A 16,292-nucleotide genomic window follows, 5' to 3' on the forward strand; every position below is an offset into this window, starting at 1 on the left:
TTCAAGCTTTGTTTCTTTCTTGTGTAACTTGTCAACATTTTTTGTTCCACCATGATTTTGGTGAAATCAGGGAAAGTGTAGAGGCCTTTGGTATTGACCACCCAGCTGCTTTAAGCAGAGTCCCCCTGATGTATGTTAATGATTCTTGTTTAATAATGTTTCTCTCTAAGCTTGCCAGTTTTGACTAAAAGTGTCCCAGCCAGCTACCTGTCTTGGTATTCTATGGATCTGCTCAAGGATCCCTATACTGACTATGTAAAGATTCACTGCTAAAGGATCTATGTAAAGATTGCTGTGTACTGACTGATGAAAAGCTGGAAACAGAGTGGAGGAGTATTGATACTGTAGTACTATTTCCTGATAAAAAAAAATGCACATATATATGTGCACAGTCATTTAACAGAGTTAGGTTGTTCTAATCTATCCATTTTTCAATCTGTCAGCCTGTCTGATCAGTATTTCTGTTTCCTTCTACAGAAGTGATGGTGTCCTCTTCGGTCTCCTGGTATGCTAAAAGGTGGTGTTTAAAGGGCTGTTTGAGGGTACATGTGAATTTCCAAGAACTGCAACTCCACCACTGGTTTTTGTAATTGATCTATTATATTTTTTAATATACTGGATCAATTTAAGGGTGAGTTCCTGTGTTTTAAGATGGCTTTGTTGAAAGCAGAAAAACAGTGGGAAAAACTACTTAATCAGGTCATATATGTGCATTTTTTTATCAGGTCAAATGCACTCTTAAAATGCTGCACTGGGGGCTGGTGTCCTGCTTGCCCTACCCTAGTTCCAGCTCTGCTAACAGACCAATGTGATTCATCCCCTTCCTTTTAGTGTTTATATTAGTAAAGAAGTTTTTGCTGTTTTTTTTTTAACATTCTTTGCCAGAGACTTCTCATAATCTGCCTTAACTTGCCTAACCTACTTTGTCACTTGATTGCAGACTAGTGCAGACTGTAAGCATCTGTATCACCTAATTATTTTTATGCATCCAGTGCAATTTTCTTTCTGCGACAAACAAGTCTTATCAATTCATCTAACATCCATTTGGGTGTAAACCTTGAACAGTATCTCTAAGTTGATATAAAAAGCCTAGTTGCTTCTACAATTGCATCCCTGAATGCTTCCCAAATGGAATGTGCTGTTGTTAACTTCGTGAGTTGGTTGCACTGCATAGAATTCAAAAACTGTAGTCATCTGTACAAAAGCAAAAGCACTTCCCTCTGCCCTTGTCAGTAGTTACATCTTTAAGTAAATCCCTCATGAAATACAATGTGATCACTCCCACCTAGTGGCGCCTCCGTAGCCAGGTGGGAAGGAGCAGCAGTGCGTAGCATATGCTTCTTGATTAGACCGGGGTTCGAGCCCATCACCACCAAATACGGAGGATGCAGAAAGGTCAGCGAATGACCACTGCATGTCCCAGAGCAATATAGCCTTAGTTGCTAATGCTCCTAAAAAAAAACAAATAACAAAATAAACCACCTAGTGGGTCCTTTATCTGCAGATTCTTAATGCATGAAGGGTTGCTGCTGATCAGATCAAGACTATTACTTTTTCTTGTTGCCATATTGCTGATATGTTCTACTATCTAAAACTGATTCAGGGATTTTTATCACCAAATAATCATTTTTACGAGAATTGAATATAGCAGAATAGAAAAATTTGAAATCAGCTTTGAAACTCTGATTACTTGTTTTTATTTAAAATCACTGAAAGCTGAAATAGTAAAATTCTCAACTGATTTAATCATTATCACATGTTAGGTAAATTTTGGCTATAGCAGCTCTTGTGCTCAAAATCTCCAAACAAACAGAAGATGCTCATTGACATTAGTCTTGAATTTCCAAAGGTCGTAATTTTTGGGAAATGCGTGTGAAAGAAGATTATTCCAAAGAATAGAAGTAAAACAGTTAAATGAGGAATGCGAAAAGTTAGCTCTGCAGGTTTGGAGTTGGACAGAGAATGGATTCAATCTAGTTGATGCACGTGTTCATCCTGGTTTGGAAGAGAGTGGTGGAATTACAAATGCTAATTCAGAAGAATAGTGCCTGTGGAAGTATCTTTAGAAAAGGTATTCAGCACAAACTGGACATTTATGAGTCAGAGAGAGAGAGGAGTGACTTCATGAAGTAAGATAAAGGTAAACTGCAGCCATTATCAACCTGCAGGATGGAAGCCTCCTTAACAATTCATGTTGAGGGAAATGGACCATAATCTGCCATGCTGGTCTAGTGCAGGTTGGAACCTGACTGTCCTCTTTTGTATTGAATTGAATTGAAGAGTTTGAGAGGTTTTGGGGGACACCATGCACAGTGGGGGAACATTATTCAGTTGTAGGGCAAATTTGATACTTGTAGATGTTTAGAAGAAAAGTGATACTTGAGAGAGGGGGGAAAAAAGAAACCCAGTTTTTTTGAAGCAGAGGAAGAAATATTTGTGATGTTTCATGCCAAGAGAGAGATTGGAAGTCAGATAATCCTCCAATAGAAAAATGTGACATTGTCTAGAAATCTGAGTGTCGTTGAAGATGTGCATAGGAACAGCGAGAACCAAGTTTTAGAAGTTAATAAGTTCACCCCCACTGGAAAATTACCCGGAGATTGGCATTCAACGTGTTTGCAGCTGCTTATATTTGCAAGGGTCATTTATGTTTGCCTTGGGTGCTGGAATAATTAGGCATTGCTTTGTAGTATAAGGGGTCCTTGTTATCCGAGGATAACGGTGACCAAATTTTTGTAATGTGTATTATCTACTTGTATATAGTAAAAAATGGATTTAAGGAACTGAAAAATGAGACAATTATTTTATTAGACATTTTTTATCATATGTTGAACAATGTAAGGTTAAATAAAGTTTATTGAAGTTACACTTTCAGTTTTATGATATTGATTACTCATTCTCCACTTCAGTTGGAGAATATAGATCCCCACGATCAAAGTCGAAAGCAGTGTACAAATGTAAACTTGTACAACTTTATAATAATAAATAAATCCTAAAGATTTATATATTTATAATAATAAATAAATAAATCCTAAAGATTTATTTATTATTATAAAAGTATTTCATATTTTTAAATATTTTTCTTTTAGCAATAGTACAAAATTTATAAACAGTTGCTCATAAACTTTTAAAGTTTAATTCTTCATTCATGTAATTGTCTTTCTGTGCAATCTGTAATCCACTTATTTATAATTTGGCTCTTAGTTTCCCACCAACTTCTTTGATGCCTGGTGCACATTATGAAGAGATGGCTATTATGTGTGGTGGAAAAGGATTTTATGTCAATACATTGGAAGAATTGAGGTCTGCTCTAAAGGAAGGACTAAACACTAAAGATAAGCCAACTGTTTTGAATGTAGTTATTTCTCCAACTGCTCAAAGAAAACCACAGGTAATTTGGTGTTGTGATTATTAGAGTGATTATTAGCCTTAGAGTCAGCTGAAATTAGCAGATTTCTGTATTTTTAGGTACTGTTCCCATTATTCATTTATCCATTGTTGGATAAACAATGGATAGAGGACCAACAAATCTGTGCATGATGCATTGAACTTGACACACAGTTGGACGTTAATAAATTACACATATACAGTATGAACCAGAAGTCAAGCTAACCTTAAAAAAATCCATAAAACAGTTTTTTATATTTATGTGATGTATAAACATTTAAGGAATGAAAAGTATAGTCCAACATTTGTCATTAAAGAAAATAGATCATTAAATAAACTATTCACTATAACCACCTTATGCATAAATAAACATACATATTGTGCCAACACTTACAAACTATATCGAATGTGATTATTGTGGCCTTATACACTTAATGAACTGTAAAAATTATAAAATTTAGGCCTTTCCTTTTGTAGGTGGGAGGGGGAGATCTGCATAGAAAGAAGAGAGAACATTGATTCCTGTGGGCATGAACACTGTTTTAGTGACCTCTAACACCTCGGCACTTGTTGCACATTCCTTAAGCAAGATAGTCAAACACTGCCAAAGAAATGCAGACTTATTATTTTATAATGGTGGATTCTGCACCACAGATTCAGTGCTGTCATAGTGCATGATGGCAGTGCATAATCCTTTGGCCTTGGATGGGTTATTCATCTGTCTAGTAAGATTTTTATTCACTCAGTAGTGGAACATTTGATGATTGAACCTGACCTATGGAATGGTAGCTAAGCATGAATTTCTTATATATCCACTGGAGAAAGTGCCAATCTCTTTTACAAGGATGTCCAGTATTGGGAGTTCCTTTGTTCATTTGTCTTAGTTCCTTGGTGATAGTTACGTTGTGACATCCATTGTTAATGAAGGAGTGAATGTGTACCTATGCAGTGAATTGTCTTTCTAAACAGTGATTCATATCTCCATGTTACCATGCCCTTCAGTTCACATATCATAAATACTATGTTCATGTAAATCTTCAAAGTGTATCTAACTTACAGAAGGAGAACATTTATTTATCGAAAAAAATCCTTATATAAGATCAGACCAACAGATCGTTTGCCAGGAATTACAAACTGCACGTAAGGTGATTGTTATGCTCGTATACACTTCATGAACTATGGTGATCTTCAGGTCTTTCCTGTGGATGGAATGAAATCTCTCTAGAAAGAAGTGAAAGCATAACTTGTGGTTAGGTAAGTTAGGCTTCTTCTTCAGGTTCTGTGTTCAATTTGAACACTGGAGACCAACATTTTCCAGCCAACTCTGTTCCTTGCTTTGTGAAATAGTTCTTGTGTTGAAAGACACACTGTCCATTCTTTGATGTTATCAAGCCACTTTTTTTTTTGTCTTACTTTTGCTCTTTTGTCCTTAATCTTGAGTGGGAACGAGATTAGCTCCGTGTGGGCTAAGGTTTTACGGCTCCAGCTAATAAAGAAGTTTTTCTTAAATTTTTACCATTTTATTGACTAAATTGGTATATTAATTTATTTTCTAGAAGTAGCTTTATATACTTAGTTTATTTTGAACTTGTGCATGTATACTTGCATGTACACCAATGCTAGGAGTATAGTAAATAAATTTGATGAATTTGAAGTGCTGGTTAAGACATACAAGGTGGGTATTGTTGGAATATCAGAGACATGGTGTCACTCAGATATAATTGATGCAGAATTGGAATTTGGGGAGTACAATGTGTACAGAAAGGATAGAGAGGATAGGAAGGGAGGGGGAGTTTATGCTGTTAGTTAAGAAACAAAATCTAAGGAAGTGCATCCAGTTGACATAGATGGACAGTGCAATGTTGAGTCAGTTTGGTGTGACATAAGAAAGCAAAAATGAGGGTAGGAGTTGTTATAGGCCTAAAGACTCTGATGAGTACAATCAACAATTATACAGAGAAATAGTGGGCCAGTAAATCAGTGTCTTATTGTGGGGGATTTTAACTTCCCAGATTTTTTGGCATCAGCCAAAAATAGAAAAAAAAAACCTCCATCTCACCCCCCATTCATTACAAAAGCTTGTCCAACTCAGCCTTAAATTTATTTAGCTATCAACTTCCACAACAAAAGATGGAAATCTGTTCCACCAATCAACTACCTGCTGGCTAAAGGAAAATTTCCACATCTATTCTACAACTGTCTTTCCTCAATTTCAATCTAAGCCCCCTCAGGTTCTTAATCTGAGCAAGTTCTTAATCCCATCAACATTCAGCTTGCCCAACCCATTCAAGGCCTTATACACTTCAATCAGATGATCTCACATGTGCCTACTCTCCAGGCACTGCAATTTGAGGATCTTAAGCCTTTCTTCCCCTCACCAACCTTGTTGCCCTTTTTTTATTTCATTTTAGGAACTCTACATCCTTCCTAATATAAGCCTCCAGACCTATACACAGTACTCAAGTTGTGGCCTGACCATTGCCTTGTACAATGGGATAATCACCTCCCTGTCCCTGCCAGCAAAATTCCTTAATATCATTGAGAAGACTCCATGACCTGCCCTGGCAGCCTGTCTGTACTTCTCAGCAAACTTCATGTCTGACTGCACGATTAACCCCAGGTCTTTTTCACTTTCCACTTCCGTACCTGAGTACTACCACACAGTTGGTACGTTTCTCTTGGGTTACTGCTACTCATATGCAGTACTTTGCATTTGTCAATGTTAAACTTCAGTTGCCACTTCTCAGCCATCTACCCAACTTTTCCAGATCTTGTTGTAGCAGAATACTGTCATTACTGTTATTAACAACCCTGCTTACCTTTGTATCATTTGAAAACTTGGACATTAAGCCTGATATAGCTTCATCAATATCATTGATAAATATACAAAACAACAATGGGCCTAACACCAACCCCCAAAGGAACTCCACTAATAATATTAGTCCATGTAGTAGTAGTAGTAGTGGCATGTGATGCAAGAAATCAAGTGTATGAGCTTATGCAGCATCAGCCAAAAAAATAAATAAATAAATAAAATCACACCATTCCCTCCAAATGCCTGTCCAGTTCCTCCTTAAATTTATTCAACCTATCAACTTCCACAATGACAGATGGAAGTTTGTTCCAGCAATTAACCACCCGCTGGCTAAAGGCAAATTTCCACACATCTATTCTATATCTGTCTTTTCTTAATTTGAATTTATGTCCCCTTAGGTTCGTAATCTGAACAAGTGGAAGGATCCCATCAGAATTCAGCGTGCTCAACCCATCATACACCTCAATTATACACCTTAATCAGATTATACACCTCAATCAGATCACCGCGCAGGGGCCTAGTCTCCAGCCACTGCAATTTGCAGAACTTAACCCTCTTGGTAAGAGGATCCCTTCATTCCCCTCACCAATCTTGTTGCCCTTCTCTGTACACGCTCAAGTAAATCTACATCCTTCCTAAAATGAGGCCTCCAGACCTGTACGCAGTACTTAAGGCGTGGCTTGACCATTGCCTTATACAGAGGGACAATCACCTCCTTCTCCTGCTAGCAAAATTCCTATATATCATTGACAAAACCCCATGACCTGCCCTGGCAGCCTGTCTGCATTGCTCAGAACTCTTCATATCTGACTGCACAATTACTCCCAGGTATTTTTCATTTTCTACCGCCTTAAGTGTAGTACCATACAGTTGGTACGTTTCTCTGGTGTTACTTCTACCCATATACAGTGCTTTGCATTTGTCAAGGTTAAACTTCAGTTGCCACTTCTTAGCTCATCTGCCCAAATTATCTAGATCCTGTTGCAGTAGCACACTGCCATTAACAACCGTGCCAACCTTTGTATCATCTGCAAACTTCGACATTAAGCCTGATATACCTTCATCAATATCATTGATAAATATACAAAACAACAGTGGACCTAACACCGAACCCTGTGGGACTCCACTAATAACATTAGTCCACGAAGAGCAGCACCCATTGATTACCACTCTGTCTTCACCCACTTAACCATCCTTTTATACATTGTAGCAACTTACCCTTAATACCATTCTGCTTCAATTTGTACAATAGTCTTCCATGCACAACAGTGTCAAAAGCTTTCCTGAAATCCAAATATATAATATCAAAATTATTTTTTGCATCCAGTTCCTTTGTAACCACATCATAATATCCTATCAAATTTGTCAGACAAGACTTTCCCTTAACAAACCCATGCTGTGTCTGAATTATTGCTGCAGTCTTGTCTAGATGATCCTGCAATGCATCTTTAACCAGTGACTCCATTATTTTACCCGGAACAGAAGTCAAACTAACAGGTCTGTAATTACTTGTGTCACCCTGTGATCCCCCCCCCCCTTGTGAATTGAAGATACATTTGCACATCTCCAGTCCGTGGGAACTTCCCCCGAGTCCAAGGATGCTCTCATAATTATGGCTAAGAGTTTGCTTACTTCCTTTGCCATCTCCTTTAATGTAACTGGATAGATCCCATCTACCCCAGGTTCCTTTGTTATATTTAACTTCAGCAATTTCTTCTCAACTTTGCTCTCAGTTATTACAAAATAATTTAACTCCCTGTTAGAGTTTGATAAACATCTGTCCCTCTCCTCCTTGAATAACTCCTCATGTGTGGATGTAGATGCAATATACTCATTTAGTTTGGCAGCTATCTGAGAATGATCATCTACAGTCAAACCATTGATATCAAGTGGTCCAATCCAATTCATCCCCTTTCTTTTAGAATTTATATAAGTACAGAAGTCTTTGTCCTTTTTCTTTGAATCCTTTGTCAAAGATTTTTCATAATCTGCCTTTGCTTGCATAACTTCCTTTGTGACTTGATTACAGACTTGTATCTAACATAGGCTTCTGTGTCGCCTGACAATTTATGTGCATCCCATGCATTTTTCTTCTCTGCCACGAGTCTCATTAGTCTATCTGACATCCATTTGGGCCTAAACCTAGAGCAGTATTTCTGAGTTGGAACAAAAAGCCTAGTAGTAGCTTCCAAAATTACTTCCTTGAATGCTTCCCTTTCCCTTTACCCCTGATGATATTTACATCTTTAAGGAAATCCCACATCTGTACACTGTGATCACTACCTCCTAGTGGTTCCTTTATCTGTAAATTCTTAATGCATGAATAACCAATGTTGGTTATTCATGAATAACCAATAATCAGATCAAGAGTGTTATCCCTCTTGTTGCCTCTCTAACATGCTGCTGTAGAAAACAATCCTCAAATAAATCCACAAAAGCCTCGCTAGTGTGCAAGTGACCAACTCACAAATTCCAGTCAATATCTGGGAAGTTAAGATCCCCCATTATAAGACCCTCTGATTTACTGGCCCACTATTTCTGTATAATTGTTGATTGTACTCATCAGAGTCATTAGGCCTATAACAACTTCTACCCTCGTTTTTGCTTTCCCAGTGCTTATGTCACACCAAACTGACTCAACATTGCACTGTCCATCTATGTCAACTGGATGCACTTCCTTAGATTTTGTGTTTCTTAACTAACAGCATAAACCCCCCCCCTCCCTTACTATCCTGTCTATCCTTTCTGTACACATTGTACTCTCCAAATTCCCACAATAACACACAATTTCCAGTCAATATCTGGAAGATTAAACACATCCATTATAAGTGATTCTGATTTATTGGCCCACTCTATTTCTGTGTACTTTTGTTCTTTGTACTCATCAAAGTCATTAGGCTTATAACACATACCTACTCTTGTTTTTGGTTTTCCAGTACTTATGTCACACCAAACTGAATCAACACCCATGTCAGCTGGGTGCACTGCCTTTGATTTTATGTGTTTCTGAACTAAGACCATAACCCCTTCCTCTCCTGTTGGTCATTTTTTTTGCATTGTATTCCCCATATTCAATTTATGCATCCCTTATATATTAGAAAGTCACCATGTCTCTGGTATTCCAACAATGTCTACATTTGATGACTTGACCAACACTTCAAATTCATCAAATTTATTTACTATGCTCCTAGCATTGGTGTCCTTATAAGCAGTGCTTTTTTTGTAAAAAATATAGGTGCTGGTACTCCTTTCCTATCAGGAAAAATTGAAAATTAAAAGAATATGAAAAGTACTCTAAAATTTATTTTCCTGATATTGTTACTTTAGTAGTAAAGTTTTGGGAATAAGATCAATAAATTAAGTATATTAACACACAGTTTATTAAGCATAAATTTATTATTCGAGTATATAAAAATATTGATGTAAAATGTGTAAAAAATAAGTAAAATGTGAGTGTAATAAGTAAAAATAAATAAAATAAGTAAAAATATTTCATAATAAAGTTTTTGCAGAATATTCCAAATTTTTATTAAGTTCTCTTCCGACAGGCACATTGTGCTGACTTCTTTTCTTACTGTTTGTGTCAGTTGCTGAACGTTTCCGAAGCAGCCACGAATCAACATATTTTGCTGAATTGAAGTGTGTTAGCGGTGGGCTTGCACGTTCCAATTTTTTAGCATTAGTTGAGGCATATGATGCAAGAAAGCAAGCTTATACAGCATCAGCCAAAAAAAAAAAAAAAAACCCTTTTCATTTTGCCCATCTGATCACTCCAAATGTTTGTCTAGTTCATCCTAAAATTTATTTAAGCTATCAACTTCCACAACAGATGGAAGTCTGTTCCAACAAACAACTACCTGCTGACTAAAGGCAAACTTCCACACAATCTATTCTACAACTGTCTTTCCTCAATTTGAAACTATGTCCCCTCAGGTTCTTAATCTGTGCAAACAGAAGTATCCCATCAGCATTGAGCCTGTTCAAATCATTCAAGGCCTTGTACACTTCAATCAGATTACTGTTTTAAGAAATATTAGTGAAGAAATGGTTTTTGTCATCAACAAAGCTCTGGCTGGGGTGACAATCAGATTTATTTGTGAAAATCCTCATTCATATTCACTAAGAAATTGGTATCGTACTCAGTGTTCATCAAATGCTTCATTTCTTCCAAAACCATCTTATCAATTAGGTATTCCAGAAATCCACGAATTTTATCGCTTGCATTTAACTGTACTTAACCTACTCATCTTTGTACTCATCAAAGTCATTAGGCTTATAACATATACCTACTCTCGTTTTTGTTTTTCCAGTACTTATGTCACACCAAACTGAATCAACACCCATGTCAGCTGGGTGAATATTGACAATTTTCTAACTTCATTTTCACCAAATGCCAACATTTCATGTTTAGAAGGTTTAATACCTTCATTGTCCTCATTTTCCTTCTGTTGTCATCGATATTGTCACTAGTTCTTTAAACTAGTTGTTAAATTTGAATTTTTTTTTTTTGAAACTGGCTAAAAAAAATGTCGGTGTCATTCGGATATTCAGGCACTGTGACCATGTAAACAAAGATAGAGAAAATTTATGGAAAAATATGAATAGCGCACTTCCGCAAAACAACAAATGATTATTTGTCAGGGTAAAAGAAAATCACTCGTTTCTAATTCTTGAAAAGGGCGCTCACAGTTGATTCACAATGGTGTCCAACCTATGGCCTGTGCAGAAAGTGAACTAAAACAGCATTTTAAATTTTGTTAATTATCAAAAATATTTTCTCATTAAATGTTTTGTTCAGTAAATGTAATTGTGTATTGTACTTAATAAAATTTTCAAATATTTTCAATTTTACTTTTACATGTAACAAGATATGGAAAATATAACACTAATTTTTCTCGAATTGCTCAGTGCGGCCCGCAAAAGAAATCTAACTTTGAATTTATTTAAATATGGCCCCTGCACAGAAAAAAGTTCACCACAGTCCATTGTCAGCACCGGGAATACCCCTTGATCTGCTCACTGTTAACCAGCGCTACTTCTCCATAGGTGGACAGGTGGCTGGATAGGTTTTATGAGCAACACTAAGTTGTAAAATGGTAATCTCGTTGGCTCTCTTAATTCGTGCAGCAACACTAATTGCCTAAATTGCCTGAAGGCCAGAAATGCGAACTGTGCATACTGAGTTAAGTCTGTCCTAATCCGTTTGTTATATGAAAATTTTCTTTGCTTATTGTAAATTATTTTAAATGTAACTTCCGGGGGAATTCAAAAAAACATCACCATAAAAGTAGTTTGTTAAACAGAGGTCCGACTGAGTAATTTAAAATTCTAAAAATGGTTATAAAGTTTTATATAGAAAATATCTTACAACACAGACAGTAAAAAAATGCAAATTTAGTTAAATAACTATAAGCTTATTTGAATAGTAGGTAAACATGTGAAAAAAATTTACAGAATATTACAAATTTTGAAGTGTACTACACTCAAATATCACACGTTGCTGTTAATAAAGGTGCCAGTACCCTGTACCATTGCGTACCGTCCCAAAAAAAAGCACTGCGTACAAGTATATATCAACTGGTCTTACTCTTAGTTACCCTAACACAGCCTATGCATTTACTTGTTCCATGATGATTCACAGCAAGCTTTTAATACCACGGCAGCTTGCTTTCAGGCAGCTACACGTTTCAATAGAAGCAATGCAAGATTCACTTTCATCCCTGTCTCTAGCTATTGTTAATCTAAGCTATCAGTTTTCTGACCCAGCTAGGATTGCCTTGATAGCAGCAGCAAATATTCTTGTACCCTTTCTATTTAAGTATCCCATCCTTGTAGAAGCACTCTCTCCTGTTAACAAGCACAGACCATGCTGGGAAAAATCTACACCACGAGCATTGCACAATCACTCCAATGCCGAATTTACTGACAAGGCTTTCATCATATACTCCCTCCTGCCATGTCTGGGCAGAATTATATACGCTTTCAAATTTAAACCTAACTAGTGACACTTTTTTCGACAATTCCCTGTACAGTCAGTTCTGCTATAATGTGGTACACGTGTTCCTAAAAACCTTCACATTATGGTATTTCATGCATTAAAAACAACAGGGCTTACGGGAAAAATAAGGATAGGGGCAGAGCACTCGAAAAAAAAAAAATTATCAGTCTGGTAAGTAAAACACTAAAAAAAGTTAGAAACCCAATAAAATTGATAACACAGGTTTCATCATCATGAACTTGGTCTGACTTCGGTCTTTTAAGACCTGTTCCGTTGTAGCTCTTGGAGGTGGTCTTGATCTCGCCATCATCATCATCTTGGTCTGCCCACATCTCTCTTCCCTGTAGGTGTGTAGTTAAAGGCTAATTTTGGGGAAGCAGTGAATGACACTTGTCAATCACTGATCTGGAGTTTTACTTAATTAATCTAATTATAATAATAACAACAAGAAAATGGAATATTTTTCCGGGATTCCTTCGGACCATGATGGGAAGCTTGTAGCTTGCGGATGGCAATTGAGGATTGGAGGGATTATCCCACTTTGTGCGAACACTTTAAATCAGAAAGTTAAATATTCTGGATTGTTAAACCGACTTTTCAATCTGGAATTTCTTAACAATTTAGCACTAATGATCGACATCCTGCACGAGCTCTCTTACTTTTCAGAAGCTTTACAAAGTCGCAGAATCACTATAGTAAAAGCAAATAAATTAATTATTTTAACTATCAATGCTATCGTTAATTTAAAAAATTCTGAAGGAAATTATGAAGCTAAAATTGAGAGCATGTTGAAGTTGAAAGAATTTGTAGGAATGGAAAGTAAGAACACATTTAAAAAATTACCTCGTGATAGTTTATGAATATGAAGGATAAGTTATTAATGCAACAGAGTAATTTTAAATTAAATAAAAAAATAATGATAACGAAGAATTGAAAGAAATTTTAAACATATGCTACCTGGAATCGTGGAATATGAAAGAACTTTCGTCTCCGTGGCAAGACGGTGAAAAAGAAATAAGAAATTTAAGTTTTCTGATAAAATATGAAATAAAAATTTAATGATTTTAGAGATTTTGTAGAAGACAGTTTATCTTTAAAATCGAGTGAAATTCCCTCTTCAATTAAGAAAGCCAGAAATATCTTTGAAACCATTGCGATTAGTAGTCTGAAGCTGAGCGAGATTTCAGCATAAATGAATAATATTGTGACAATTGAATACGTTGCAGATTATGATGACCATACATCTAAATGGAAAACCATTGCTTCAATTTGATCTGGATCGTTACGTCAAATCATCACTCAGCTATTGAGCAAAGCAGAAGATGGACAACAAATATAAAGAAGTAAATTGCATATGGCAATTTTCAGAATAAATTTTTCTTGAATATTTGTATAATAATTTTTTTCATGTAATCTATGATTTTCTAGAAGAGTGTTTTTTATGTTAATATTAGTTTTTATATTGTAGAATGTTTTGTGATAGTTTTTGTTATTTGTGATATGGGAAATATTTCGTGTTATTTTTTATTTGCAGTATTAAAATTTTATCGTGAAAAAAAAATGTACCCATTATATTTCCCTAGTTGTTAAAAAAAAGAGAGAGACCAATAAAAAAGTGGTAGATAGTTTTATGTGAATCTTTCGCGTTTCTTTTAGGTATTTTGATTTGTATCTTGATTACAAAATAAAAGAGCTTTTGTATTGTAAATACTGTATTTTATTGATCATTCGCAAATTTTCATAATTTCTGGAAGACAAGATACAATGGATTTATGATAACTAAAGTAACAGATGTATACTTGCGATTGCAACATATCTAAATGTCTAGAAAACAGCGTTGATTGAAATAACAATCTTGTAGTTGAAGCGACATACGCAGCTGTTCAGGGAAACTAACAATGGAGTGTTACGAAAATGCGAGACGAAAAAATAAATTGACAAATATTTGTATTGTTGCAATCATACTTACTTCAGGAAGTATGATTGTGACGTCATATTACTCAAATTCTAAAAACTTAGAACTCGAGAGACTATCACATCCAGGTATTATCGTAAAAGGGGGGGGGGGGGGGCATGATGACCAGGCTGACTGGAGATATCATACCGGTCACGAAAAATGCATCACGCGCTCTAATCACACTAGTGAGTGCTCCGTGCAGACTAGTAGTGTGAACATCGGAAGCGCCTCTGGCGGAAGCCTACAGTGTATGACTTCATGGAAGTGATGTCATCCGCTGCAGTCAAAACTGCGAGCCCATTGTTAAAATATTCACAGCTCACCACTGGTTGTTGCTATGTTGCCTTATGCACAAGTGTGAGCTCTGGCGTTGAATTGGTCAGTCGAGAGCTTGATGGGCCACCATTTTAATTCCTTCGGGGGCATCCACCCTATTCTTCAAGCTCTCATGAATGCCCATCATAACTCTGAGTTGGCACCTAATTTCTTCACACTCTCTGCACTGAACACACACACAGACATGCCATACCCCCTTGGCTGTATCATATCCTGTTCCAGAAAGGTTCCGACATTGCATGAGTAGTATTTCATTAGACCGTGATTCTTAGGAGAACTGCCCCCTTCACTTCTTCCCTGAACCACAGCACTCCTGTTACTTTGAACCCTTTGCTCTGTTACTCTAGTCTGGGACATGATTTCTGTTTAACTTCAGTATAATCAAGAATATACTACACTAAACAAATATACTTAAATGCAGTAAATAATGCTACTCTATTCATCATTTATGCGGCAACAATACATAATACGCCTCAAGTTTACATTATATCTATTGTACTGTCAAGTTTATGTTATATGTATTTCACTATCAAGTTTACATTATCTGTATGTCACTATACTTTTACATTTGTAAAGTTAAGTTAATTATAAAAGATAATAAAACTATCTAATTATGCCAACCTGTGTGATTTGAACTTTTGAGATACCTGCTAGTTTACCACAATTAAAAACTTCCAATTTCACATAACGATGCTAGTCGTTATTTACATTATTGTAAATAATGTAGTGTTATCATTATTTACAACTCTAGATAACATTCATTTCTATTTCAGTGAGCCAGTAGTCACATCAAAATGTATATAACATTAGCATTTTAGCATTAGTAGAGGCATTTGATGCAAGAAAGCAAGCTTATGCAGCATCAGCCAAAAAAAAAAAAAAAAAAAAAAAACCCCACTTCCACTTCACCCCTCTGTTCGTTCAAAATACCTGTCCAGCTGAGCCTTAAACTTATTTAGGCTATCAACCTCCACCACAAGGATAAGAATAAGTAAGTTTTCTGTTTATACTCCAAGAGAGCCATGTATAACCAAAATAGTTTGAGAGAGAGAGAGAGAGAGAGAGAGAGAGAGAGAGCAGAAGAACATTACTGTATTTAATGAATACATGGACTCAAAACAGAGTCAACACAAAACAGTGTCAGCAAATGCTGTGTTTTTAACCACTTGGCTATTTCAGTATGGTTAATGCCATTTCTTGGGTTAAAAAATGGATTATATGATAAGAACAGCTAAACCTATCATGTCTACTCAAAAATTCATTCCATTTCAAATATTAAATCATTCTTAGTTAGTATTTAAAAGCAGATATTGAATATCATAAAAAAAAGTAATTCAATAGCTTAGTTCTATAAATTATATATAGAAATTCAGAGATGAAAAGGATAAAATCTGTATGATTAATATCAATGTGATTATTTTTTATTTATAGGAATTTCCATGGTTGACAAAATCTAAGATGTGAACTGAAGAAGTAAAAGAGCTGACAATTTATGCAGCTGTGTATAGTGAAAATATCACACTTCCAATTTTTTTTTTTTTTCCCATATTGCTAAAATATAGAAAGTAACTTTAAAAGTTTGATCTATTAGAATGGATATAGACATCAGCACCTTGTCTATTTGCCATTTTATAGTAACTGATTAGTTTTAATATGAGAAACTGTTTCAAGAGATCATATAAATCCTTTGTACATTATTCTATCTTGTTACTTTTTGTAGGTGAATTATTTTGTGTTGTATATAGTTCTTTTAAAACTTGATAACTATTCACACTGATTAAAATTTTTTTATACATAAC

At 35.7% G+C, this 16,292-nt stretch overlaps 1 protein-coding gene across 2 annotated transcripts in view; it reads left to right on the forward strand.

Annotated features, from left to right (window-relative positions):
- Positions 1-16,031, forward strand: part of Hacl (2-hydroxyacyl-CoA lyase) — a 182,099-nt gene extending 166,068 nt beyond the window's left edge. The window contains exons 16-17 of one of the 2 annotated variants that reach the window (XM_090381322.1): positions 3,205-3,391; positions 15,925-16,031. In XM_090381322.1, the coding sequence (XP_090237448.1) occupies positions 3,205-3,391; positions 15,925-15,957 (220 nt within the window). In that variant the 3' untranslated portion in view covers positions 15,958-16,031. Of the gene's footprint in view, positions 1-3,204; positions 3,392-15,924 lie in introns of those variants that run through there. The other variant, XR_016547389.1, reaches the window with a different exon arrangement.
- The last annotated feature ends 261 nt before the right edge of the window (positions 16,032-16,292 follow it).

The sequence above is a fragment of the Mastigoproctus giganteus genome, chromosome 1, assembly GCF_048544385.1.
Source record: "Mastigoproctus giganteus isolate SK-2022 chromosome 1, ASM4854438v1, whole genome shotgun sequence".
Taxonomy (NCBI): Eukaryota; Metazoa; Arthropoda; class Arachnida; order Uropygi; family Thelyphonidae; genus Mastigoproctus; species Mastigoproctus giganteus.